General features: G+C 28.3%; 1 protein-coding gene across 1 annotated transcript; it reads right to left on the reverse strand.

Moving 5' to 3' along the window:
• Positions 1–8,052: 8,052 nt before the first annotated feature.
• LOC136091797 (uncharacterized) lies at positions 8,053–8,544 on the reverse strand. Its single transcript, XM_065819509.1, has one exon. The coding sequence runs from the start codon at positions 8,542–8,544 to the stop codon at positions 8,053–8,055; it is 492 nt and encodes a 163-aa protein (XP_065675581.1).
• Positions 8,545–23,787: the final 15,243 nt, after the last annotated feature.

Below are 23,787 nucleotides of genomic sequence, written 5' to 3' on the forward strand. Positions count from 1 at the left end.
TTTCATCGTAATCAAACCAATTATTTTGCAAAAATACGCCGAATATAGTCACTTTCATCGTAATCAAACACTTTTTTTCCTGGGAAACTAATAAAAATAATAAACTCGACAACAAGAACAACAAGTCACTTTCATCATATTGCAACATTAGACGAACTGTTGTGATAAAATAAGATCACTTTATTTTGTAATTTTTGTAATTTTTGTAATTTTTTATTTTGTAAACTTTTCATCATATTGCAGCATAAGACGAACTGTTGTGATAAAATAAAATCACTTTATTTTGTAATTTTTGTAATTTTTGTAATTTTTTATTTTGTAAACTTTTTTATTTTGTAAACTTTGTAATTTTTTTCTTTTTTTTTAGACAACTAAAAAAATGAATAATAATGATGATTTTGAAGATATGTTTCCTGGGTTTGGTGATTATTTAAATGAAGAAGAAAAAGAAGTAGAAAATATAACTTTTAACAATATATTTGAAGAAGAAGATATGGATACGAACCTCTATATTTTTATTCTTTTATATGTTTTATTAAGCAATTTTGTTTATTTATTAATTCTTTTATGTTAAAAAAGACATGTATATTTTTTTTATAGTTTTTATATAAATAAATGTTTTTTTTCAGCAACTAATAAAAAAATGTCAGCCAACATATATCCTTGCTGTTTTTGTGACAAAGAATTTAGTTCAAAAGAACTTTTACTACATCAAACAGATTGTTCTACAGAACAATACTCCCACGAATGTTTCACCTGTAAAAAAAAGGTACAAGATTTGTTAAACCACGAATGTGATTACGAATTTCTAGATATACAAAAAATATGTTTATTTTGTAATACCAAAATCGATGATCAAGATTATTATGAGCACTCTGTCATCTGCTTTCAATATTATAAAGAGCAACAAAATCGTTATTTGAACCAAGTCGTTCAAGACGAAAAGAAAAATTTAAATTATTTAAATCTTTCTATGAATCAAATCATGATTAAAATGAAGAGTCTTCAAGAAAAAGAAATTAAAAATCTAAAAGAAGAAAATGACAAACTTCAACAAACCCTAGCAAAAACGAACCAAGAAATGGCAGAATTAAAAAGTCTCTTTTATGACAACATGTTGGTTTTAGCAAATCAACAAGATACAGAACATCTCAAACAAAAAATAACAAAACTTTATCATATTGCAGAAGAAAATAGCACAGAATTCTTAGCTTTAAAAAATTCCATTCAACAACCTAAAGAAGTCAAGGTAATTCAACACGTTTTTAAAGACACGCAATTGATCAAACTCGATCAAATGAATCTCAGGCTATTATCAGATGAAACATTTTATTCAGAACCCATTTACACAACAGAAGGATACCGTTATCGAATAAAAGTGTATACACGAAGTACCGTCATCAACAATCTAGCTATTTACTTTCAATTGTTAAGAGGTGATCTGGACGATGGTTTACAATGGCCTTTTACCAAAAATGTCAATATCACCTTGAGAAATAAAGAACAATTTTTTACTCGTACTACTACCAACAATAATTATCTTCAACTTTTAGACGACAGTTCATTTGATAAACCTACCACTGAATATAATGTAGCTGTTGGTTATAAGAATTTTATTTCACACGAAGAACTAAAACCATTTATTATTAACAATAATTTATTTATTACGATTAGTATACAATAACATATTTTATTTAAAAAAATGTATTTACCCTTTTTTTTTAAATGTTTTTTTTGTACTTTATCTTACAATATTAACCCTTATTTTTTTTTTTAGATTAACTAATAAAAAAAATGAATACAATTGATATATTCAGAGAAATTAGTTTGGAACTAACAACCAACAACGTGCAATCTATCAAATTCTTACTCAGAATACCGTTAGGAATCAAACAAACTTTAAAAAATGGTTTGGATATTATAGAATACTTTAAAGATAATACTATTCAAAGTGAACATGGCCATCTTTACGAATCATTAGAAAGTAAATTGGAATATCTACTTGTATTATGTAAAACAATTCATCGAAATGATATTTTCAACAAATACAAAAATAAAATACCACGTCTTCCTAGTTACGAAGAATGCGTTGTTAATAATCCACCTGTATATGCATATCCAAGTGCAGTTGTAGAAGCAAAACAACAAGAACTATTTCATTTATATAATCCAAAACCAGCTAAAGCACCTGAATGTGCACAAGAATTCATTTAACTCTTTTTTTTTAGGAAAAAAAATTTTTTACTTGTATAACTCAATTTATAAATTTTTTTTACTTGTATTAACTTTTTTTACTTGTATAACTTTTTTTACTTGTATTAACTCAATTTGTAAACTTTTTTTTTTTTTAGACAACTAATTAAAAATAATGGGAAGCAACTGGGGAAATATTAGAAGAATACTTGATAAAGAAGAAACTACACTTCGTCACTTTTTACAAAGACTTCATAAACAAATGGCACGAGAAAAAAAGTTTATAGAAATAGACAAAGAAACAAGAAAAGCTAGTCATTATTTAGAATTCAACATTTTTTCTTATATTAAAAACTTTGAACAACAAACACTCATCTGGTTTAGTCCAGAAGAACGTCATTTTTCTTATTATCAATTTATTTACGACAGTTTTAGTTTGAATCACTTTAACAGATTTACCCGTGAAATTCAATCACAACTTAGCTTGAAAGATTTGTGCAAAAGAACTTTGGCTTATCGACGAATTTATTTAGAATTTCAACAGTTGCAAAAGAAAATTATTTCTTCATTTGATAAAACCAAACTACCACATAGCAAATGGAAAAATAAAGATAATATTCGTTTATTATTTTACAGCTTTCATTCCATCGTTGATTTTGAATTTGATTGCTATTTTAATATTTTTAATAATCGTTTATTATTTTTTAATCTTCAAAGAGAATATCTTTACAAATTATTTCATATACTTTTCACAGAAATATCCTATTTTGCTGATCCAAATAAACAACTGGAAATACATTTAATACGAAAATTATATCGTTTAATCATGGAATATATAAATTGGTCACAACAACAATATTTTTATACTATTGAACCTTGTTTTATTCATTTTCAAATTGTAAAACACTATTTTTAATTTTTTTTTATTTTTTTAGTTAACTAATAAAAAAAATGCAAAGAAGTAAGCACTTTTATGAATACGACATTATCCACATTGTGAGTTGGTTTACATCCGAAACAAAAAATAACATGGATGTAGACTTGAAAACGTTAAAAGATTTGTGTAAAAGAAAATTGGCATATAGAAGAATTAAAATCGAATTTGAATTATTAAAAGAACAGCTTGGAAATTTATATTTTTATTATGATGAAAACAAATCTTTTTATATTTGTGACTTTTCTTATGATTACGACATTAGTTTTTTATTCAATCATAATTTATTTTATTGGAAACAAAGAAAAATTTTAGCTTCTTTATACGAAATGTTTAGATCGCACTATAATAATCGTTATATTAAAAATGAACAACTTGATTTTTTTTATAATTGTATTAGAAAATACATTCAATGGGCAATAGATCAATATTATTATATTCGTGAAAATAATTTTGTACATTATAATGATAACATTTTATATTTATAGACAAACTAATAAAAAAATGAAATATGGTTACAGCAAAAGAAAGCCAAACAAAAAAGTGAAAAAACAAATGAAAAGTATATTTTTTTTTCTGTATTTATTTTTATCATTAAAATTTTTTATTAATTCTTTTTTTTTTTGTTTTTACAGACATGTATGCCTACTATTTTACAATGCAAAAGCATTCGTTAGATTATTCAAATCAATTAAACAAACGTTACTTTTGCATCAAGAAATGCGGGTTATGCCAATCATGTGTGCTAAATAAATAACCTTTGTATTTTTTATTTTTAGAATATATATTTTTTCGCATTTTTTTTTATGTTTTTTTTATGCTCTTTTTTATTTTTTATTTTTTATATTACTTTATACTAACATTTTTTCTTTTTTTAGCTATAAATAAAAAAATGAATATTAATAATGAGACTGAAAACTGGGAAGAAGAACTCGATGCTTCACCTTACGAATTTAAACAACCTGAATTGAAATTAAAAAGACCGTTAAAAGGACTGTCGTTCGAAAAGTGTTTAGAATTGGAATTGGAAAATATAAACATTAAAAAAAAAATATCTATAAACGAATACATAAAAAAAAATTTTTCTATACGCAAATTATAATCTTTTTTTTTTTATTGTAATTTTTTTTTGTAAAACTAATTTTCTATAAATAAATTTTTTTTTAGCTAACTAATACAATGTGTGGAAATCGCAATTGTACTGTTAAACACACAATCCAATTAACTGGTGAAGAATTGGTATTTGTCTTGTTGTCTGCAGAAAAATATAAAAAAACATTTTTTGAAGAACTCGACATTTATAATCATTATGTCACCATTGGAAAACAATATTATCCAAACATGACGTTTGAAAACTTTGTCAAAGAAAAATATCCTATTTTCAGAGAAGCAAAGAAATCGTTATTGTAACATTTTTTAACTGTAACAGTTTTTTTTAAATAAAAAATTTTTTTGTCACCTGATCTTTTTTTTTGCGCATGCGCCACCTTTTTTTTTGAGACCGGGAAATTTTCATCACTTTCATTCGACACTCTTTTACCTCGGTTTTAACATTTTATTTCAACTTTTTTTACACGGACCTCGGTTTTCACGACTTTTTTTTACACCGGACGGGTGACACTGAACGTCTTACAAGAATTGTAACTTACGTTATCATCAAACCATTATTAAAATTAGTATTCCACAGAGGTGGCATAAAGACTCAATAGCAGGTATTGATTGGATGAATAATTTTAGAAAGTGACATCCAGATTTGTCTCTTAAAACACCTGAAGAATGTTCTCTCTATAGGGCAACATCATTTAATGCCCTTAAAAATATATTTTTTGATAAATTAAAAGAACTTTTTGCTAGATTACCAGCATTTGCACAATTCTGGACAATATCTTCTACCAATAATTATTTTTCCAAGAGTGAATTTCAAGGAGCATATGTTGTCAGGAGCTCTTTCTGGATCTCTCGAAGCGCACTTATCTATAGCAGTGTTAAATTTAGCAAAGGAGCATGGAGTGACCATTTTGACATTACCGCCTCATTCCACGCACAAGTTAGAACCACTTAATGTGGGAATTATGGAGCCATTTAAAACTGCATATAATGCAGCAATTGATTTATGGATGCTCCACAATCCTGGAAAGACATTTACAATTTACCAAGTGGCTGCATCTGTAGGGCTTGCTTTTCTGAAAGCCATAACACCTTTTAACATTGTAGCTGCTTTTAAAAAGACAGGTATATTTCCTTATGACAGGAACGTATTTACAGATTTCGATTTTATGTGCAGCTCTGTGACAAACAGAACTTTTGATGTCAACAATACTGGCATAAAAAATCACGTAAGCATTACTTCTGATAATTTTTTTAACGCTCATGTTTCATCAAATGCAGATCCCACAACCTCTACTACTATAGATATAATAATAATGCCATCTCCGCTAACTATAGATACAAACAAACTAGTTACCAATGATACAATGGTTGATCTGTCTACATCATCAGATTTTTTATCAGCCCAAAACAATTCAGTGGTTTTCCTAAATCTGGAGAAAAAAACAGTAAAAGAAAGGAAAGGAAGAAAAGTCGCTCTATGATTGCCACAGACACTCCTGAGAGAGATCGGATCGAGAAAAGGCTCTGCAATAAAAAGTTAGTTAAACTTACAAAAGAATTAAAAGTAAATTTACGGAATATTAACAAAAAATTACTTAAAAAAGGCGATTCTGTATTGGAACATTTAACAATTACAAATGAGAAAGGTTTAATAATCCTAGAAGATGATTTGGTGTAAACTCTGTAAAAGAAGAAGTTACAATTAGTTTTCTTCGGAAAAAAGGTGATATTTTTAAGATGCCTAATTCACCAGATATTGTGACTCTCCCTAGAATGGATGTTAAACTATTGCTAATAAAATAAATTGCATAAACAAAAAAATAAAATAAAATCATATCTTCTTATTTTTTCAAACCAGTTCTTAAATGTTATTTTAATATTTTATTAAATTTTGTTTCCTTTATTTTACAAAACAATTCTTAAATCTTATTCTTTGAAAAACTATAAACTTTAAACGCTAAGTGATATATTTACATTTTCTTTTACATTAATAATTCAGAGATATACATTGAAACTGTATTTTATTGTTAAACTATATTTTATTTTATTAAAATTTTATTATATTACTGCTAAACTATATTTTTTAGAGCTAGTTGATAAGACTAAATTTTTTTTCTTCCAGCCCCGGTCATGTAAATATTTTTAAGTTACGACTGTAAATTTTTTTCTCATTGGTAAAAGTGTAAATAACTAAATAAATAAATACAAAAAGAGGATACATTTTTTCATTTTAAAACTGACGAGCGTAGTACAATATTTGAGGATTAAAAATGCAAACTACTAACCCTAACTTTAAAATGATAGTTATTTTGGTTAATTTTTTTAGATTTAAATATGAACAATAAACGTGTAGTCTTTTATGAAATGATCAGTGTGTATAATATACACAACGGGTCAAAAGTTTTCTCTACTTGAGAATGCTTAAATGCAAAGAAATTGCTGTTAACAATAATCAAGTCTAAAGAAGCACAATAATTGTGTTATATAATTATAGCGCAATTATTGATTAAATATATGATTATGTATAATTGTTATTACAAAAAATAAAAACAGCGGGCACAAGCGTCACAAGTCCGAAGGACGTTCTCGAGACGAGCAGCGGACGTTGTGCGCCCGCTGGGAGCTATCAAAATAGTGTTATTTTATTTTTTGTTTAAAGAACGTAATTAATAAAATAAATGATATTGGTTTTGCTTCAATAGGATAAGACTACTTCCGAGATAATTTCAGTTGTAAAGTGCTTAAGAACATTTTTATTTAAAAAATCTCTTAAATGAATATAGAAATGTTGTAAAACGATTTAACACTCCGCACAGTGGTGCAAAACCTCAAAAAATCGGTCATAATTTTAATAATTCAAAACATTATAAAATTATTATTATTTTTTAATGACTTTTATGTTATAAAAATATAATATTTATAAAATAGAATTTATGTTTATTAACAGCACAGCTACATTGATTTAAAAGACGTCATTTTTGCAATAAATTTTCGTTAACAAAGTACAGAAGTTAGGGTTGAAAATTTTCGGAAAGTTTCAAAAATTTTTTATAGCAATAAACTTCATTGCTATTATAAAGTTTTATAAAATTCATATCTTTATTTTCAAAAATATGTGTTTTATCATCGTTGTGTTTAAGTATTCTTTAAATATTTCAAGAAAAAATATAAAATAATAAAAACCCACAAGCAAAAAATGCACATCTCTTTCTAAAATTTAAGAATCACGCACTTTTTATAAAAAACCATAATACGCCCAAGTTGTTATCAGGCCCGGTTCTAACAGTTTTCTATGTGTAGGCGAGATGCAAATTTGCCGCCGCAAAAATTAAAAATGCAATAATTTCCAATTTGAAGGAAAATAGAAAAACACTGAAAATCAAACTTTAATATATTTTTATTTTATTACGAAAAATTACACAAAAACAAAGTAAATAAAAAAACTGAATTTATGCAAAAATAAAAAACAAAACAAATTCCATTCATGAAAAAATAAAAAACAAATCGTAATTAAAAGTGAATTTTCCTAGCTTTTAATTCTGCGAAATCTTTAACCAAATCTTCTACGTCCAAATGATCAGCAATTTCTTACTCGATGGAAATCGTAGCTAGACCAACTAAACGATCTTGACACATTAGTGATCTGAAATAGGATTTTATTATTTTCAGCTTTGAAAAGCTTCTTTCAGCACTAGCAACTGTGACTGGTAACGTTAGTAGTATGCAAAGAGCTATCGAAAGGTTTGGGAATACTTCGACAACATTAGATGTGTAAATACATTTTAATACACTTTTTGGATCGCTATTGGAAGTATCTAGTCGTCTCCCAATAGCTTTAATTTCATACCAAAGTTCGACCCGGTTATAACAGATTGGCCATCAGACATAAGCGCTAACTGCAAGTCCTTACAGTGTTTCAATAACTCATCATCCGTAAAGTGTTTGCTGCCGATATTGTAAAGAAACCCAAATAACTCGTTATATTCCGATAATTGCGTAAATCTTTCATTTATTGCTTGAATTGCGATGTCCAATATTCGATTGAAAAAAGATACTCTGAAGTTTTGTTCTGGTGATACTATCGGTTCATCACGACCTTCGTATAGGAATTGTCTACTCTTTCTGCGTACGCGTACGGGATCATCCACATCAAATCCTTCAAAAATTTCTAGTTCAACTGCCAATTTTTTTGCATTTTCAACCATTGCGGCAAATGCTTCATCACAGCGAGAATCGCATAGGAAAGATTTGGTAGCGTTTAAATGCTCTAGAGCTAGCGACAAGTCTAAAGCCTGTGATTGGAGCATTTTGCTGACAATATTAATTTGGAATAAAATGTCATACCACAATACCAAGGAGCAAACAAATTTGAAATATTTCTGGCTATTCCCTTAGCCTCTGCGCGACTCTTGACTTAGGTGCAGTAGTTAATGTATTGTCTTCTGCGATTTCAATTAGTGCATCGTAAACTCCACTAATCTGAAATCGAAGTGCCCGTACGGCATCGACCCTGCTTTCCGAACGAGTGGCACTTAACGGTTTTATAGTCAGATTGCTTAGGTGGTTTAATAATATACTCCAACGGTGAGTTGATGCTGAGAAAAAGTTATAAATGCCTTGAATTAAATCAAAGAATGCGATAGCCTCCATACAACAATTAGCTGCATCGTTCAATACCAAGTTGAGCGAGTGGGCACTACAAGGCACGAAAAAAGCTCGAGGATTTAGTTGACGAATTCTGGCTTGCACACCATTATATTTTCCGCGCATGTTGGCTCCATTATCGTACCCTTGTCCCCTCATGTCATCAAGATTTACGCCTAATTCCTGCAACTTATCGATAACAACTTTTGTCATATTTGCTCCCGTTGTGTCTTGTAATTCAAGAAAAGTTACGAAGTGTTCAGAAACTACGACTTCAGCTGGTTTTTCCGAAGATGATTCAGTTGCACTGACAAACCTAAAAACAACTGTCATCTGCTCCATGTGGCTTATATCGGGGGTACAGTCTAAAATAAGTGAGTAGTACTTTGCTCGCTCTAGTTTTGCTAAGATGTGATTTTTGATTTTATTAGCAAGCAATTCAACGATTTCATTTTGAATAGTTTTTCCGAGATAGGTGGTGTGAATTTCACTTGTTGTTATTCGTTGAATATGTTTACTCATAATAGGATCATAATTTCCTAAGAATTCAATAAATTTAAGAAAATTTCCGTTATTCGGTTCGAAAAGCTTTTCACATGTTCCTCTTAATGCTAGATTTTGTCCAGCAAGAGTTCTAATTAACGTTATTATTCTTTCAAGAACTTGTTGCCAATGTTGAGTTTCAGATTGAATTATTTTCTGATTAATGTGATCAATCGTAGCCCCTGATTTAAGTCTCACCTCCAGATCTCTCCAATTTAGATATGCAGTAGTGTGGCCACTTGATGTTTCATGTCATTTAATAATAACAGAAATATTTTTCCAATCTCGGCAGCCGTCATGCGATGACAGGGAGAATTTATTCGGACTAAATATCTTACAGCAAAAGCAAAAGACAGTGTCTTTCGTAATGGAGTACACCAACCAAGTGCGTTTAATTTTATCGCCATTAGACATTCGGCGATAAAAATGAAAGCTTGAAAATTTTCTACCTTGTTCATCTTCGGGAAATAAAGACGGCAATTTTTGAATTGGACCATACTTCATCAGCAATGCTTTAAATTTACCATCTATTATAGGCCATTTTGCCGGATCATTAAAATTAAGAGGCAAATCTTTATTGGTTTTGGGGTCTTCACCACTTTGATCTTCATTGTTTTCATTTTGTCCTATATCATCGACGTTCTGTACAACAACTTCACTTAAACTGGAGATAAATTCCACTTCATCAACATTTTCTGGTTCTTTAGCAGTTATATCATTTCCAGAATTTCTATATTCATTAACACTAACACTATCCGCATATTCTATTTCTCCACCGCTTTCGATTTCAATTTCAACTTCATTTTGGTTTGAAGTTGAAGCTACTATAGGTGCCAGTGCTTTTTTGCTTGATGACCTGCTCAAAAAGTGCAACAAAGCATTCTTCTGTTTGGCAGAATTTGCTTCACGTTGAAGCCTAATTTTCTTGTATTTTGACCCAGACAAGCGCTCTCTCTTACCACGGTCCATTATATTGTATCGTTTAAAGAATTTAAACTTAAAAAAAATATAGCATTGATACATATACCTAAATTTTTATATTTAATAATAATAATAATAAGTTTATTCAAATACATGAAAAAAAAAACGAAAAAACAAACTTTAACTACTTACTTATAAAAATTATTGTTAGACAAATATTATTCAATTTATAAAAGGGTATAATAATTTTTTTTTTTTTTCAAAGTTAAAGTTTGTTTAATAATACACATTTATAACAATTTACAATAGATATCTCAAAGATAACTTCAATAAAATTTTTAAGAAAGTTTCTTAGGAATATTCTGGAACTTTAATTTGCTTAGTCAGCGTATTTTATGAACCAATAGAATTCGTTTGTTTGTATATTTGGCGGTTTGCTAACATCCATCCCTGAAAAAGAAAAAAGAAACTTTTTTTTACTGTTTCTTCTTCGCCAAATCCCAAATGTAAAACATGTATACAAACAAACGCTTTTATTACTATATTATTTATTTGAAAAAATTAGTATATATTAAAGTTCCCGTAAAATACAACGCCGCCTAAGCAAAAAATTTGTGGACAAATAGAAAATGTTATAATCTACAAAATCCATAACCTTAAATTATAAAAATGGAGTGAGTACGTAGAAGAACTTGGAAATTTTTAAAAAAAATAAAATAATTTCTTGTTACAAAAAAAAAATTAAAATTTTTTTTTTTTTTTGGGAAAACACAAATAAATTAAGAAAATGCCGCTCTAGAAAAGTGCCGCCGTCGGCTGTCGCCGACGTCGCCTACGCTTAAAACTGGGCCTGGTTGTTATATGTTACTTTTACTTATATCACTTTTGTAAAACAACAAAAGTAGATGTTTTCCACTTTAGCTTGTCTTTTGAGCTTGTGTATAACATATTTCTAGCTTTTACTTCTCTTAACTACAATGTAAAACATTCATAAAAAATACAATGAATAAAGTTTTTGTTAGATTAATAAATTTTATTGTGTATTATTTTCGTAGAGTGTTTTAAAGAAACAAAGATTTTTTATGCGTACATATTGCATACAATGACGGTTTTAGAGGGTGGGTGTTTGGAGGAATGGGATGTTTTACCCCCTTAAGGGTGATTTTTAAGTTGTAGTCGGTTTTTTGACTAATTTTTTTGTGTTCTTTTTTACAATATTTATGATACAGATACAAATAATATAAAAAAAGAAAAGTTAACAAGTCAAGATACCGTTAAGAAATGAAGAATAAAAAAAAATATAAAGAACCCAGATGCTCAAAGAAGACCATCAGGTCTTGTCACAGAGAAACCGCTATTAAAAAAATGACAATATATATTTTTTTAATGGTCTTTCTTTTAGTTATGGTTGTTACGGCTTGCATCAATCAAATTACTGTGTCTTCCAAACAGCTGACTTATGCGAACAATAATGTCCATAATTTTCTAGATAAATCTCCTGCGCACACTGAATCTAATTTGTCGAAAATAATCACTGAATCTTATTAATCGCTATATATTATTCACTATAATCAATATAATCTCATTTCCAGACTGAATATAATACATTTCCAGATTGTTCAAAAGGTTGTGCAAAAGGACCTAGATAGCTATACGATGGTTATCTCTGTGTGTTAAGCCAAATTACCAAATTTCCGTTTATGCTTCTGACAACAAAAAACGCCAATCCACCGCAAAATATATAAATTAAAGTTTACGCTTCTGAATACCAAAACGCCAAGCCACTACCAAAGGATGGTTCACCTCCAAACGTAGCCTACATACATATATTGGCAGATACGCCATATTTTCTTTTTTTTTATATATATATATAAATTTTTAATATATTTTTTTTATTATTATTTGTTTTTTTCAATATTTTTATTCTTGTTATTTATTTAATTTTGTTCAATTTCTTTTTATTACAAAATTAAATTTAATAATAAAAGTATATAAAATTAATAATATAATATTCTAAATTAAAATAAAAATAAATAATATAATATTACAATAGAAGAGTTCTAAAACTTAAAAATTAAAATATGTTAAATAATTCACTAAAATTAAACATGCTAAATAATTGCTTGTTGATAACAAAATAAAAAATAAATAATAGAAAAGAATATACATTAAATATATACATATATTCAAAAACTTAAAAGTAGATTAGTATATTTTCAGTTGAAAAAATGATTTTTTTAAGATTTTGTTTAAAAGAATCAAAGTTACATTCTTGAGAAAAATCTTTAGAAGTATTTAGCACTATACTATTCCATAAAAATAGTCCTCGAAATGAAATAAAAAATTTTCCAAAATTAGTTTGAGAAAATTGTTGTCTAATTAAATTATCGTTCCTTAAAATATAATTATTTATCTTTTTGTAAATACAAGTTACAAAATGAAACGGGTGATAGGTGGGTTTTGCATTTATACATAAAACAAAGAATATTAAAAACATTTAACTCGTATATATTGACTGCTTTCATATCATATAAAAGAGGCTTGGGGTGAGCAAAACGGTCCTTGAAATTTATAAGGCGCGCTACATGCTTCTGTTGCCGATAGAGAGGTTTAAGTTTACTTTTATAAGTGCTACCCCAAGCAATCCTTGCGTAGTTAATATGGCAATGAAACAAAGAAGATAACCTTTTAGCCAAATTAATATATTTTCAGTAATTCCGTACCACTTCAACTTTTTAAAAAGAATTTCGCGATCAATAGTATCAAAAGCTTTTGCCAAGTCAATGAAAACACCTAAAGTAAATTGAGAATTTTCAAATGAGTCAGATATATTTCTTGTAAATTGTAGAATGGCATGTTCAGAATTCTTTCTAAAACTTTAGATTTAAAAGACTTCATCTTTCTAAAACAAAGTTCTTTCTAAAACTTTAGAGAATACAGAAAGTAGTGAAATTAGACGATAGTTACTTATATTCTCAATGTCACCACCTTTTAATATTGGTATGGCTTTTGCTAATTTTAGAGCTTGTGAAAAAATTCCCTGTTTAATTGATATTGAGAAAATCTTAAAGAGCATATCTTTTAAAACATCAAATGAACTTATAATAATGTTGCCGTTAATACCATCAGGGCCTACTGCTTTATTAGATTTTAAAATTTTAGAGGCAATTTCAAACTCTTCAAAAGATAATTCAAAAGAGTTCAAGCAAGAGTTTAGAGGCAAACATAGATCATTCATTAAACTGTTAGCTTTAGGAATTCTTTTTGCAAGATTTGGTCCTACAGACACAAAATATTTATTAAATTCTTCCCTAATTTGTCTTTTATCATATAAAAATTCATTATTATGTTTAACCAAAAGTGTTTGGCAAAGAGTGAGATGTACATTTTTTGCTGCCAGTAATTTCTCTTATTATAAACCAAGTGCGTTTAAAATTTAATTTATATTTATCTAGTAAATTTAAATAAATATTTTTTTTTTGTTTTTTCTTGAGACTTTCAAAAAGTTTAGCGTAATTTTTATATATAATTTTATTTTTATTTGCTTTACATTTTAAGTAATTAATGTATAATTTTTGAAGACTTCCGCAAACCCTTTGTAATCCAAGGCGATTTTATACTTTTAGATTTGAGATTTAAATTAACATCAGGAAAATTAGTGTCGTAAATATCATAGAAAGTATTTAAAAAGAAGTAATAAACTAAGTTTGTATTATCAGAGGTGTTAATAATGTTCCAATCAATTAAAGATAATTGTTCTTTAAATATTCAAGGTTTCCATTTATAAAAATGCGCTTTTTGATAACTCGTTTTTCATTAGTAAGTAATTTATTAACTATATTTATAGAAAAGAAAATCGGAAAATGATCAGATATGTCATTATTATTTATGCCTTTTTTAAGGATTTGTTAAAAACAATAGTGGCTAAAATATTATCAATGAGTAATTCTTGTCGGTTTGCTAATCAAAGGAATCGCACCATTTTCAAAAATGCCACTTTGGTTTGAAGATTACCTGGCGAACAGGTCACAATGTATTATTTATAAAAAAATTGAAAGAGAAAATCACAGTACATGTGGAGTGCCCCAAGGTTCAATCTTAGGACCATTATTATTTTTATTGTATATAGAGGATTTGTACTTAACATCAAATATTTTAAGTGTTGTATTGTTTGTAGACGACTCCAATCTTTTTTATTCTAATAAAAACATAAAAAATCTCTTTAATATATTTAATAAAGAACTATTAAAAATAAACGAGTGGTTTGCAAGTATTAGGGTTTCATTATATGTAGAAAAAACTAAATTTATTTTATTCTCCAAATCTATTAAAGGTGATGATGTTCCTCTAAAATTACCTTATCTTTTAATCAATAAAACATTTGTTAAAAAGGAACCATTCGTTAATTTTTTAGGAGTAATACTAGATAAAAATTTGTCATGAAAACCACTTATAAAATACATAGAAAATAAAATCTCAGTAAATATTTCCACATTACATAAAACTAAACCATATCTTAACACTGCTTCCTTGAAAAAAATATACTTTTTATTTATTCATAGTTTTATCTCTTACTGTAATATTGTATGGGGTAGTACTAATTATAGTAAATTAAAAAAACTTTATAGTAAGCAAAAATACGCATGCAGGATTGTATTTGGTGCACACAGAACTTTTCAGCAAACCGCACTTTTCGCAAAGTTATGAAAAATGTAGTTAAAAGGGGGATTAGCTGTTAAAAGAGTACATTTTTAAACCTAGGAGTTCTTGTTTTAGAAACTTATTTTCCTAAGCCAATAAATTCATTGCATTGCAAAATAAAGCCAGATTTCGATTTTAGAATATTTAGTCAAAACATTTAAAGCTTAAGCATTTATTTTTTTCTGTGCATACAGTTCTAATAATATGGTGTTAAGTTGTTAATAAATAAACACTCACCAAGTCTAATAAAATAATTCATGACCAAATTTGAGTTTAAGTTTTTGAATTAACCTCGCTTTTGGTAGTAGAATTATTTTATAGCACTTGAATCTATAGTCTCTTCTCTCAGTAAATAAAGTGTTTGAATATACAAATAGCTAATTGAAATCTTTTGAAAATTTGTTTTTATTCCCATTAAAAACTGTTTTATAATCAGTTGGTTTACTGATAGGTTCTTTAAGTAGTAAACTATCTTTGTACATCCAATTGATATCAGATTCATACTCATGCTAAACCAGAAAAACAATTGCTCCACTCAAAATTTTGATAACGTTTACAAATTCTTAATTTATTGAACTAAATTTTTACACCAACTTGATATGAGATTTATATTCCATTCTTTAACCAGCGAGGAGGTATGTAGAGCAGATGTACTGCAAAGGTAGAACTAACTTCTGGTGATAAACATCGAATGGATATGTAATATATTTATAAAAAAATGTTACATATAACGAAGGACAATACATTTTTTAAATTAAATACACAAACATACAAGATCATACTTAACCAACATACCAGTTGCTCTGATCACAAGTTAATATATAAAAGCTAGATTTTTACATACATTTGATGCAAGACTAGTATTCCATTCTTTAACCTGAGCGAAGGTATTGCATAGGTATAAATAACTTCTGAAGATAGGAACAGAATGGGCACCTACCTAACTTGCATTTAAAATTTTTCTATTTGCTCCATATTTGTTTTATTTTCAGAAGTTAATTGATCAATTTAATTCAGTAGCTCCTGACTGTTATTTAAAGTGAAAAAGTCATCTGCATCTGCTGATTTTTTTTTTTTTGGGTGGAGCTTGCGACAGTTGCATTTTAAAAAATTCTTCGTTTTTTATACATTGTTATCAAAATAATATTGACTTATTAATAAATATAATAAAAACAAATAAAATAATATAAATTAACAAATATATGCACTAGATAAAAGTGGATTTAACAACTTATCTGATATTAGTTTGATAATCCAAAGAGAAAAATTCCGAGTAACTTCGTTTACTTTTATACTTCAAAAGTTGACTCGCCGAAACAGTTGTTTGGAGAATATTCGTTAATAAATAGTTTGGGACGTAACGCATAAAGGTTATCGTCATTATTATAACGTCATCGCAAAAAAACGTCAACACAAATGTACGCCTAAAACTAACAAGATTAGTTGTAAAACATGACATTTTTGAAAACATATTTCATAACATAGCTGAAGGCACGTAAAGTAATTTTTTTATTTTCATTTGCATAAAAGGTTGAAATTTCATTAACTTACGTCATCCATCAAAAAAGTTACGTTTTGCATTTAAAAAAGATCAATTAAAAAATATAAATGCTTTAAAAACAGTCTTTTTGTAAAAAATTCTCTAGGATGACGCAGGAATCTGATAGAATGGACATTTAGGGTTAAGTGTTCCAAATTTCAAATATGTAGCACAAAGCTATGTTATGAAATCTTAGTTGGCCCAACTCATGTTTTCCGGAAAATATGCGAAAATTAGAAAAGCGGTTCTAAATTATTAAAAATATTTTGGGAATATTTATTTTTATACCAATTAATGTAAATATTTATTTAACAAGGAAAGATAGATCTTTTATATTTTTTTAATTGAAAGATGAAAGCATTTATATAAAAAAGTTACTATTAATTTAAAGTTTGTGAATTTTTATACTTTTTATGCGGAAATACTTTTTTTTTTGATAAACTCGTGACGTCACGCTCGTTTTATATTGAGTGAAACAGCCGTGTATATATTTAATATTGGTAGGCATGTAGCGGGTTGTTTTGTTTTTTCATAGCTACGATATAAATATGTAATGGGCTACACACTTATGTAGTTACTATGTAATGTTGTTTATGTAGTCATGTTGCGACACAGGTTGTGTAGTAGTTATGAGCATGCGATGTAATAGATATAAAACAGGTTGTGTTAAAGAATGTTGTATCATAGCTATGAAGTAGGCTGGTAGCCTGCAGGCTATGTAGTACCTGTAAGCAATATAGCGGGCTACATAATAACTATTTAGCGGGCTATGTAGTAATTATGTTCGAAGAAGAATAAAAAAATACCTAAATTTACCTTAAAGCATCAATTGATGCTTTCCGCGATTGCGCGGGCTTTTTTACTAGTAATAATATATTATTATAAAAACTTTTAATGTGATAGAAATATCTAGTTACAATAAAACTACATCTAGCGAACAAAAAACTCTTTGAATGACTTCTCTAAACTCAATAGACTTTTTTGCACGTAGAATAAACATTTCAGACTGATCATGATTGTCCAAAGCAACAAAAAATTTTTGAAAATCTTATCAAAAATTATTTTTAGAAAACTACTCTGTTGACAACCATTATCTGTCTGAAATATTTTACCACGTGTAGAAAAAATGGTTTAAATTAAATCATTACTTTTTTTCAAACAGAATATACAAATTAATTTAAAAAACTTTTTGTAATCTTTAGCGAAGTAACATTTTTTTTTCCGGTTTAGAACTAGTTCTAACATTTACTAATTAGTTCTAACATTGAAGATAAAAAAAATGAAGCTAGAAGTTTCTTTTTACTATAGCCACTGCTATTATATAAAGTCTTTTTAAGCAATGTCCTATAGACAACAACTATAAGCCAATCTGAAACCAATAAAATTTGTTATAGCCAATCGCGTTGTTACTATTACACCTTGAGATGATCTTCAGGGTACCCGTCAAAACGTACGTATATATAGGTTCGTAATCCCCGAATTGAAGCATAATTTTATAAAAGCGGTTGCTGTACGGGTACACGCTTTTATAAAACTGTTAGTGGTGTTAATAATAAATTGTAAGAAACTACGTTTAATTATACATCTATCATGACAATAACAATGTTAATAAAATTAGTAATGATAATAGCAAGACAGCAATCGCCTTATACGGACCTGAATTTTGTGTTTTTTCAAAATTGTGTTTCTGTTTAGTAACTTTTTTTTAGGAGGACATGATGCTTAACCTTTTCACGAATGAGTTAAAAACAGCTATATGACTGCTCGTAAAATAAAAAGTTTAGATCATGATCGATTGAAAGAGTATAAAATAAAAACTACTACTCAGAATTTTGCGAATAATTTTTTTACGCTTTTAAAATATTAAAAAATTATGTCAAATAAAAAATTTTATTATCTTGGTTGTCTAATCAAAAACAAAAAAAATTGTTGAAATAAACAAAAATAAATAATTTCTTTAGATTATTTTAGGTAAAAAAAAAAAAGGAAAAATATATTAACATATTGTTTTTGATATTAATTAAGATTTATAGTGACGATTAAAAAAAAGAAAGATTAAACAAAATTGATAATCTAGTCAAAAAATATTTAGCTTTGGTTATGCATTTTAAAATACTTTAAGAAAAGGCACTAAGATCAATATTGTTATCTCCATTATTATTATGAAAAAGTATTATCTCATTTATATTAGTATTCTATTTTGAGCCATTTTTTAAAATTGATTTTTGAATGATCTATAAATACAATAAACAAACAGTTTGAATCATCAACTTATTATATAATAAGATATTAATTCCAATTCAGAGATATATTTTAACTTTCCCCAATTGCAATAGAAGTTTTGGAATATTTGAAATAGTTGTTAAAGTGCAATGCGTGTCACTCGTCATTTAGAAACAGATTATAAGAAACCGCAATGCAGTTCACTCCTAAGAAAAAGGTAAAAAATATTGAAGAATTATAAAAAAACCAAAAATCAAAACTTATTGCAAAAACAAGAGAACTAAAACAATGATAATGAATGACTGCAAAATTGTTGCTTCACAGCAATTCCACAAAAAAATGTTTTTATATTTAAAACAATGTAAATGTGATAAAAACTTTATCACCTTAGAATACATTAGTATTATTTTTTTCATTTATTGATATTACTATTATTTTTAATCATCTGTCAAATAATCTTACATGCATTAAGTACAAAATACTTTAAATTGAATAAATTAAAAACATTACAAATCATCCTGTTTAAAAAGCTAGCAAATCGCGAGCTGTTAAAACTAATAAATTACAAATATTTATTTTGTAGTGTGATTTTTGTATTCAATTTATCTTTATGAGTGAAATGATTCAATCTGTAATTTTATATTCTTCATGTTCTATGTATCCTGTAAATGTTTATCAAAGCTGTGAGAAAACCAGCGTGAGCTCCAGTGTGGAAAACAGACAAGATAAAATTTTTTCAATTTTTAACACTTGTCAGTATTTTAACATTGATACAAATATATGCGTTCTGAAATACACATACATAAACCACTATAAATTACTTTTTTAAACAAAACTTACTTTTGGAATCATTAAAAGCAAAATATCTACAAAATATCTTAACAATATGTCAACACTTTATTTATCTATACTTGTAATTCAACTTGTATAAAATGTAAAATTAAAAACATTACAAACTAAATAATTATGCTAAATCCTGTACCGAAGCCCCGCTAACTGCGGAGCTTCAGTACATACATTAGCTGATGGTTTATGTATTTATATTAGGTCAAAAGAAGTAGTTTTTTTTATAAATATTTTTGTTTATAAACATGCTCCCATAGTTATTGTTTATTTCTTTATTTTTCTTTTTATTAAAACAATTTACTTCATGTTGTTGCCTAGCAACTCAATTTTTACGATGAAACCAGCAAAACAGAGAAACCTGTAAACTCAAAAAAGAGGCGTTTAAGCTCCAGTATTTAAAAAGTTTTATCTACCCTTTCATTCTACTATTTTAAGTATTGAAAATATTTCATTTTTTAGCATCAGGTTTTTATCTTACTGTGCTTTTCTATGGTTTAACATCTTGAACAGAAACCCAAATTCTGAAACCAGACATAAGAAGTTAGGGTTTTCCCCTACAAAAATCAATATTTTTATAACATCTTTATTGTTTGTTGTAAAATAAAAGTTCTCAAACATGAGTTAATAAATAATCACTTTCAGCCATTTTGTCCTTCTCTAAATCCAGGGTATTGTCCATCAGCAATGTTAAGTTTATTGACACCATTTTCATTAGATGCTGACTTAATTGACATCCTATTTATGTGCCACATATTAATATTAATATGCTATAATTATACTGTGAGACAATGTTTATGTATACACTTAACTAAAAATTATTTAAAAACATTGTCTTATCTTGGATTATTTCCTCCACCATGACAGAATCTAGAACATTAACAAGCAAAAGAAAAGGTAACTACAACAGGGTTTAGATATCAGTTGATGTTAAAAACCATCATAAACAAAATACGCTGATGGCATAACAGAAAAATATTAAACTACAATTCTATGTTGAAAATTTTTATTTCCTAATGAAACCTTAAGCCACAAATTTTCCATTGGTGGAAAAAGCTTTGCTTTGTTGATTTAGTTGATTTTGGATTTCATTTTGTTTTTATTTTGATAATCTCTGCCTCAATTCAGAAAACTTTTTCAGAAACTCTAGAGTAGCTAGATCATTCTCAACTTGAAAGTTGAGAAAACATCTTCACAATACTTGATAGCACTATAGTACTTGAAATCTGCAGAAAAAATAGAACAAAGAGTTTTTTCTGTTCATTTTACTGAACTAGCTGTAAGAGCTAAGTACACACTACAGCTAAAGAGTGTAAATATTTGATATATTGAGGTAGCTTGATACCGTGTTCTTTTTCAACTTTGTCATTAAATTACTGACCAAAAATATTAATAATTCTACGCTTTTGATTTTGAAAAACAGACTCAACTTTTTCTACATAACCATTTATATCTAAAAAAAGGACAAAATACTTTAAAGGAAATATATTTTTAAATTAAAAATAATAATAAAAATGATAAAACTTACACTTTTCAGCATCATCTCTCCAATATAAAATATCTTGGCGCTCTTCTAAAGTCATGTTGTGAAACGCTGAAACCATATTGTTTATGTATGTATGTATGTATGTATGTATGTATGTATGTATGTATGTATGTATGTATGTATGTATGTATGTATGTATGTATGTATGTATGTATGTATGTATGTATGTATGTATGTATGTATGTATGTATGTATGTATGTATGTATGTATGTATGTATGTATGTATGTATGTATGTATGTATGTATGTATGTATGTATGTATGTATGTATGTATGTATGTATGTATGTATGTATGTATGTATGTATGTATGTATGTATGTATGTATGTATGTAGTATGTATGTATGTATGTATGTATGTATGTATGTATGTATGTATGTATGTATGTATGTATGTATGTATGTATGTATGTATGTATGTATGTATGTATGTATGTATGTATGTATGTATTTATGTATGTATGTATGTGTGTATGTATGTATATATATATATATATATATACAGTATTGGACAAAACATTTGCAACCAACATCGAATAATGCTAAAAAGTGTTCCTAATTTTACATGTCTTAAAAACGAAACGAACTATACTACCACAGCAAACAGTTCAGGAGTCTGGAGTCATAGCATGCCATGACATGAGCAATCAGCTGACAGGTGACAGCACACAGGCAAAATTTCATTGACAAGTGCCATTTTGCAGCGGACAAAACAAGTGCAACTTTTTTGGTTTGTTTTATTTTCTTAAGTCTGGTACGTGTCAACGTCACGGAAGTTTTTTAATAATTAAAGGAAGTATCCAGAAGTTTCCAGAAGCATGCAGAAGCTTGCAGAAGTTTCCAGAAGAAGCATCTGAAAGCATCCAGTAGCATCCAGAAATATCCCGAAATATTCAGAAGCATCCAGACGCATCGAAATGAAGCATCTAGAATCTTCCAGAACAGGTTCACACAGGTTCATTTTACTATATAAGAGACATGTAAATCGACACGTAATTCAGTCAGTGTATGGAAGTCAATCAGTCAGTATTATCAAGACAGTTTATCGAAGTGAGTTTTATCAAAGTGTTTTATTGAAAAACATCAATACAAGAAGTGAAATACAACATGTGTTTCATTACATCAATACAGTCCACATCCAACCAAGACGTTGTGTTCCACAGAGCATTATTGTATCATCACAAGGTAAATGTAACACGGTAAGCCTTGAGAAGCGTGATTATTTATTTTTATTATTTTTATGACTTCAAGTGCAAAAATGGCTCCCGACAGTCTTGGATTGGAACTAAGAAACAAAATTATTGGCGATTACGTTTGTGGAACGTCACAAAAAAGTACTTGTGATAAATATCGCGTGAAAAAATGGACTGTATCAAGACTATGTTCCGAATATCGTTCTACGGGGAAGTTGGCAGCAGAGCAACAAAGGTGGAAGACCGCGTTCCACCACTTCTACAGAGGATTCTATAATCATCAGATCCGTCAAGAAGGACCCCTGGATATCATCTGTCGAGATACAAAAAGCATTTAGAGCTGCCTGTATCGGACCGAACAATCAGACAACGTGCTGTTGAAGCCGGATTGTTTTCTCGACGCCCTGCAAAGAAACCGCTGATTTCACTAAAAAACCAGAAGAAAAGACTCCTGTTTGCTACATCTCATATTGACTGGAATGTGCAGAAATGGCAAACTGTCCTGTTCAGTGATGAATCGAAGTTCAACATCATTGGGAGCGATGGCATTTACCATGTACGTCGACCGGCCGGAAAACGCCTCGATTTACGTAACTGCCATAAGACCGTGAAGCATGGTGAAGGCAATGTAATGGTCTGGGGGTGTTTTTCTGCTAACGGTCTAGGTCCAATACATCGAAACGATGGAATAATGGATTGTTTCATGTATAAAGAGATCCTGAAAGATGTTATGTTACCTCATGCTGAATGGAATATGCCAATAAAATGGGTTTTTCAGCAACGATCCGAAACACACTGCAAAGTAGTCAAGCAGTGGTTTCAAGATAACCACCTATCGGTGATGGATTGGCCGCCTCAATCTCCGGATCTCAACCCTATCGAGAACCTGTGGGAGATCGTCAACCGCAGAATTAATCATGAAGGTGTTTGTAATAAGGATCAACTGTTTGAACAAATCCAAAAGGCCTGGGCAGCGATTCCACAAAGTTTCATTGATCCCCTGATCGAATCTATGCCTCGAAGATGCAAGGCTGTGATGGACAACAAAGGATTCGCGAGGAAATATTGATAGCGAAATACAGCTTGGTCAACATTTTGTCGAGTTGCACGTGTTTTGTCCGGAAGAAAAATCAACTTTTTTTAATACTTTTGATTAATTTATTAATTTTCGTGTACAAATAATGAACTTTGTGATGAATAAAACTTGAATAACTTTGTCTCTAAACAGTTACATAGTTATTTCTAAAGTTGTAAAAATGAAGCACTTTTATATAAAGAAACTAAATTATCATTATTTGGTTGCACTCGTTTTGTCCGATACTGTATATATGTATATATATATATATATATATATATATATATATATATATATATATATATATATATATATATATATA

Source organism: Hydra vulgaris, chromosome 15 (genome assembly GCF_038396675.1).
Source record: "Hydra vulgaris chromosome 15, alternate assembly HydraT2T_AEP".
NCBI lineage: Eukaryota > Metazoa > Cnidaria > Hydrozoa > Anthoathecata > Hydridae > Hydra > Hydra vulgaris.

Bases quoted from the DNA above. Each gene is read 5' to 3' on its own strand.
- LOC136091797 (XM_065819509.1), bottom strand. From the start codon at position 8,544: ATGCTCCAATCACAGGCTTTAGACTTGTCGCTAGCTCTAGAGCATTTA.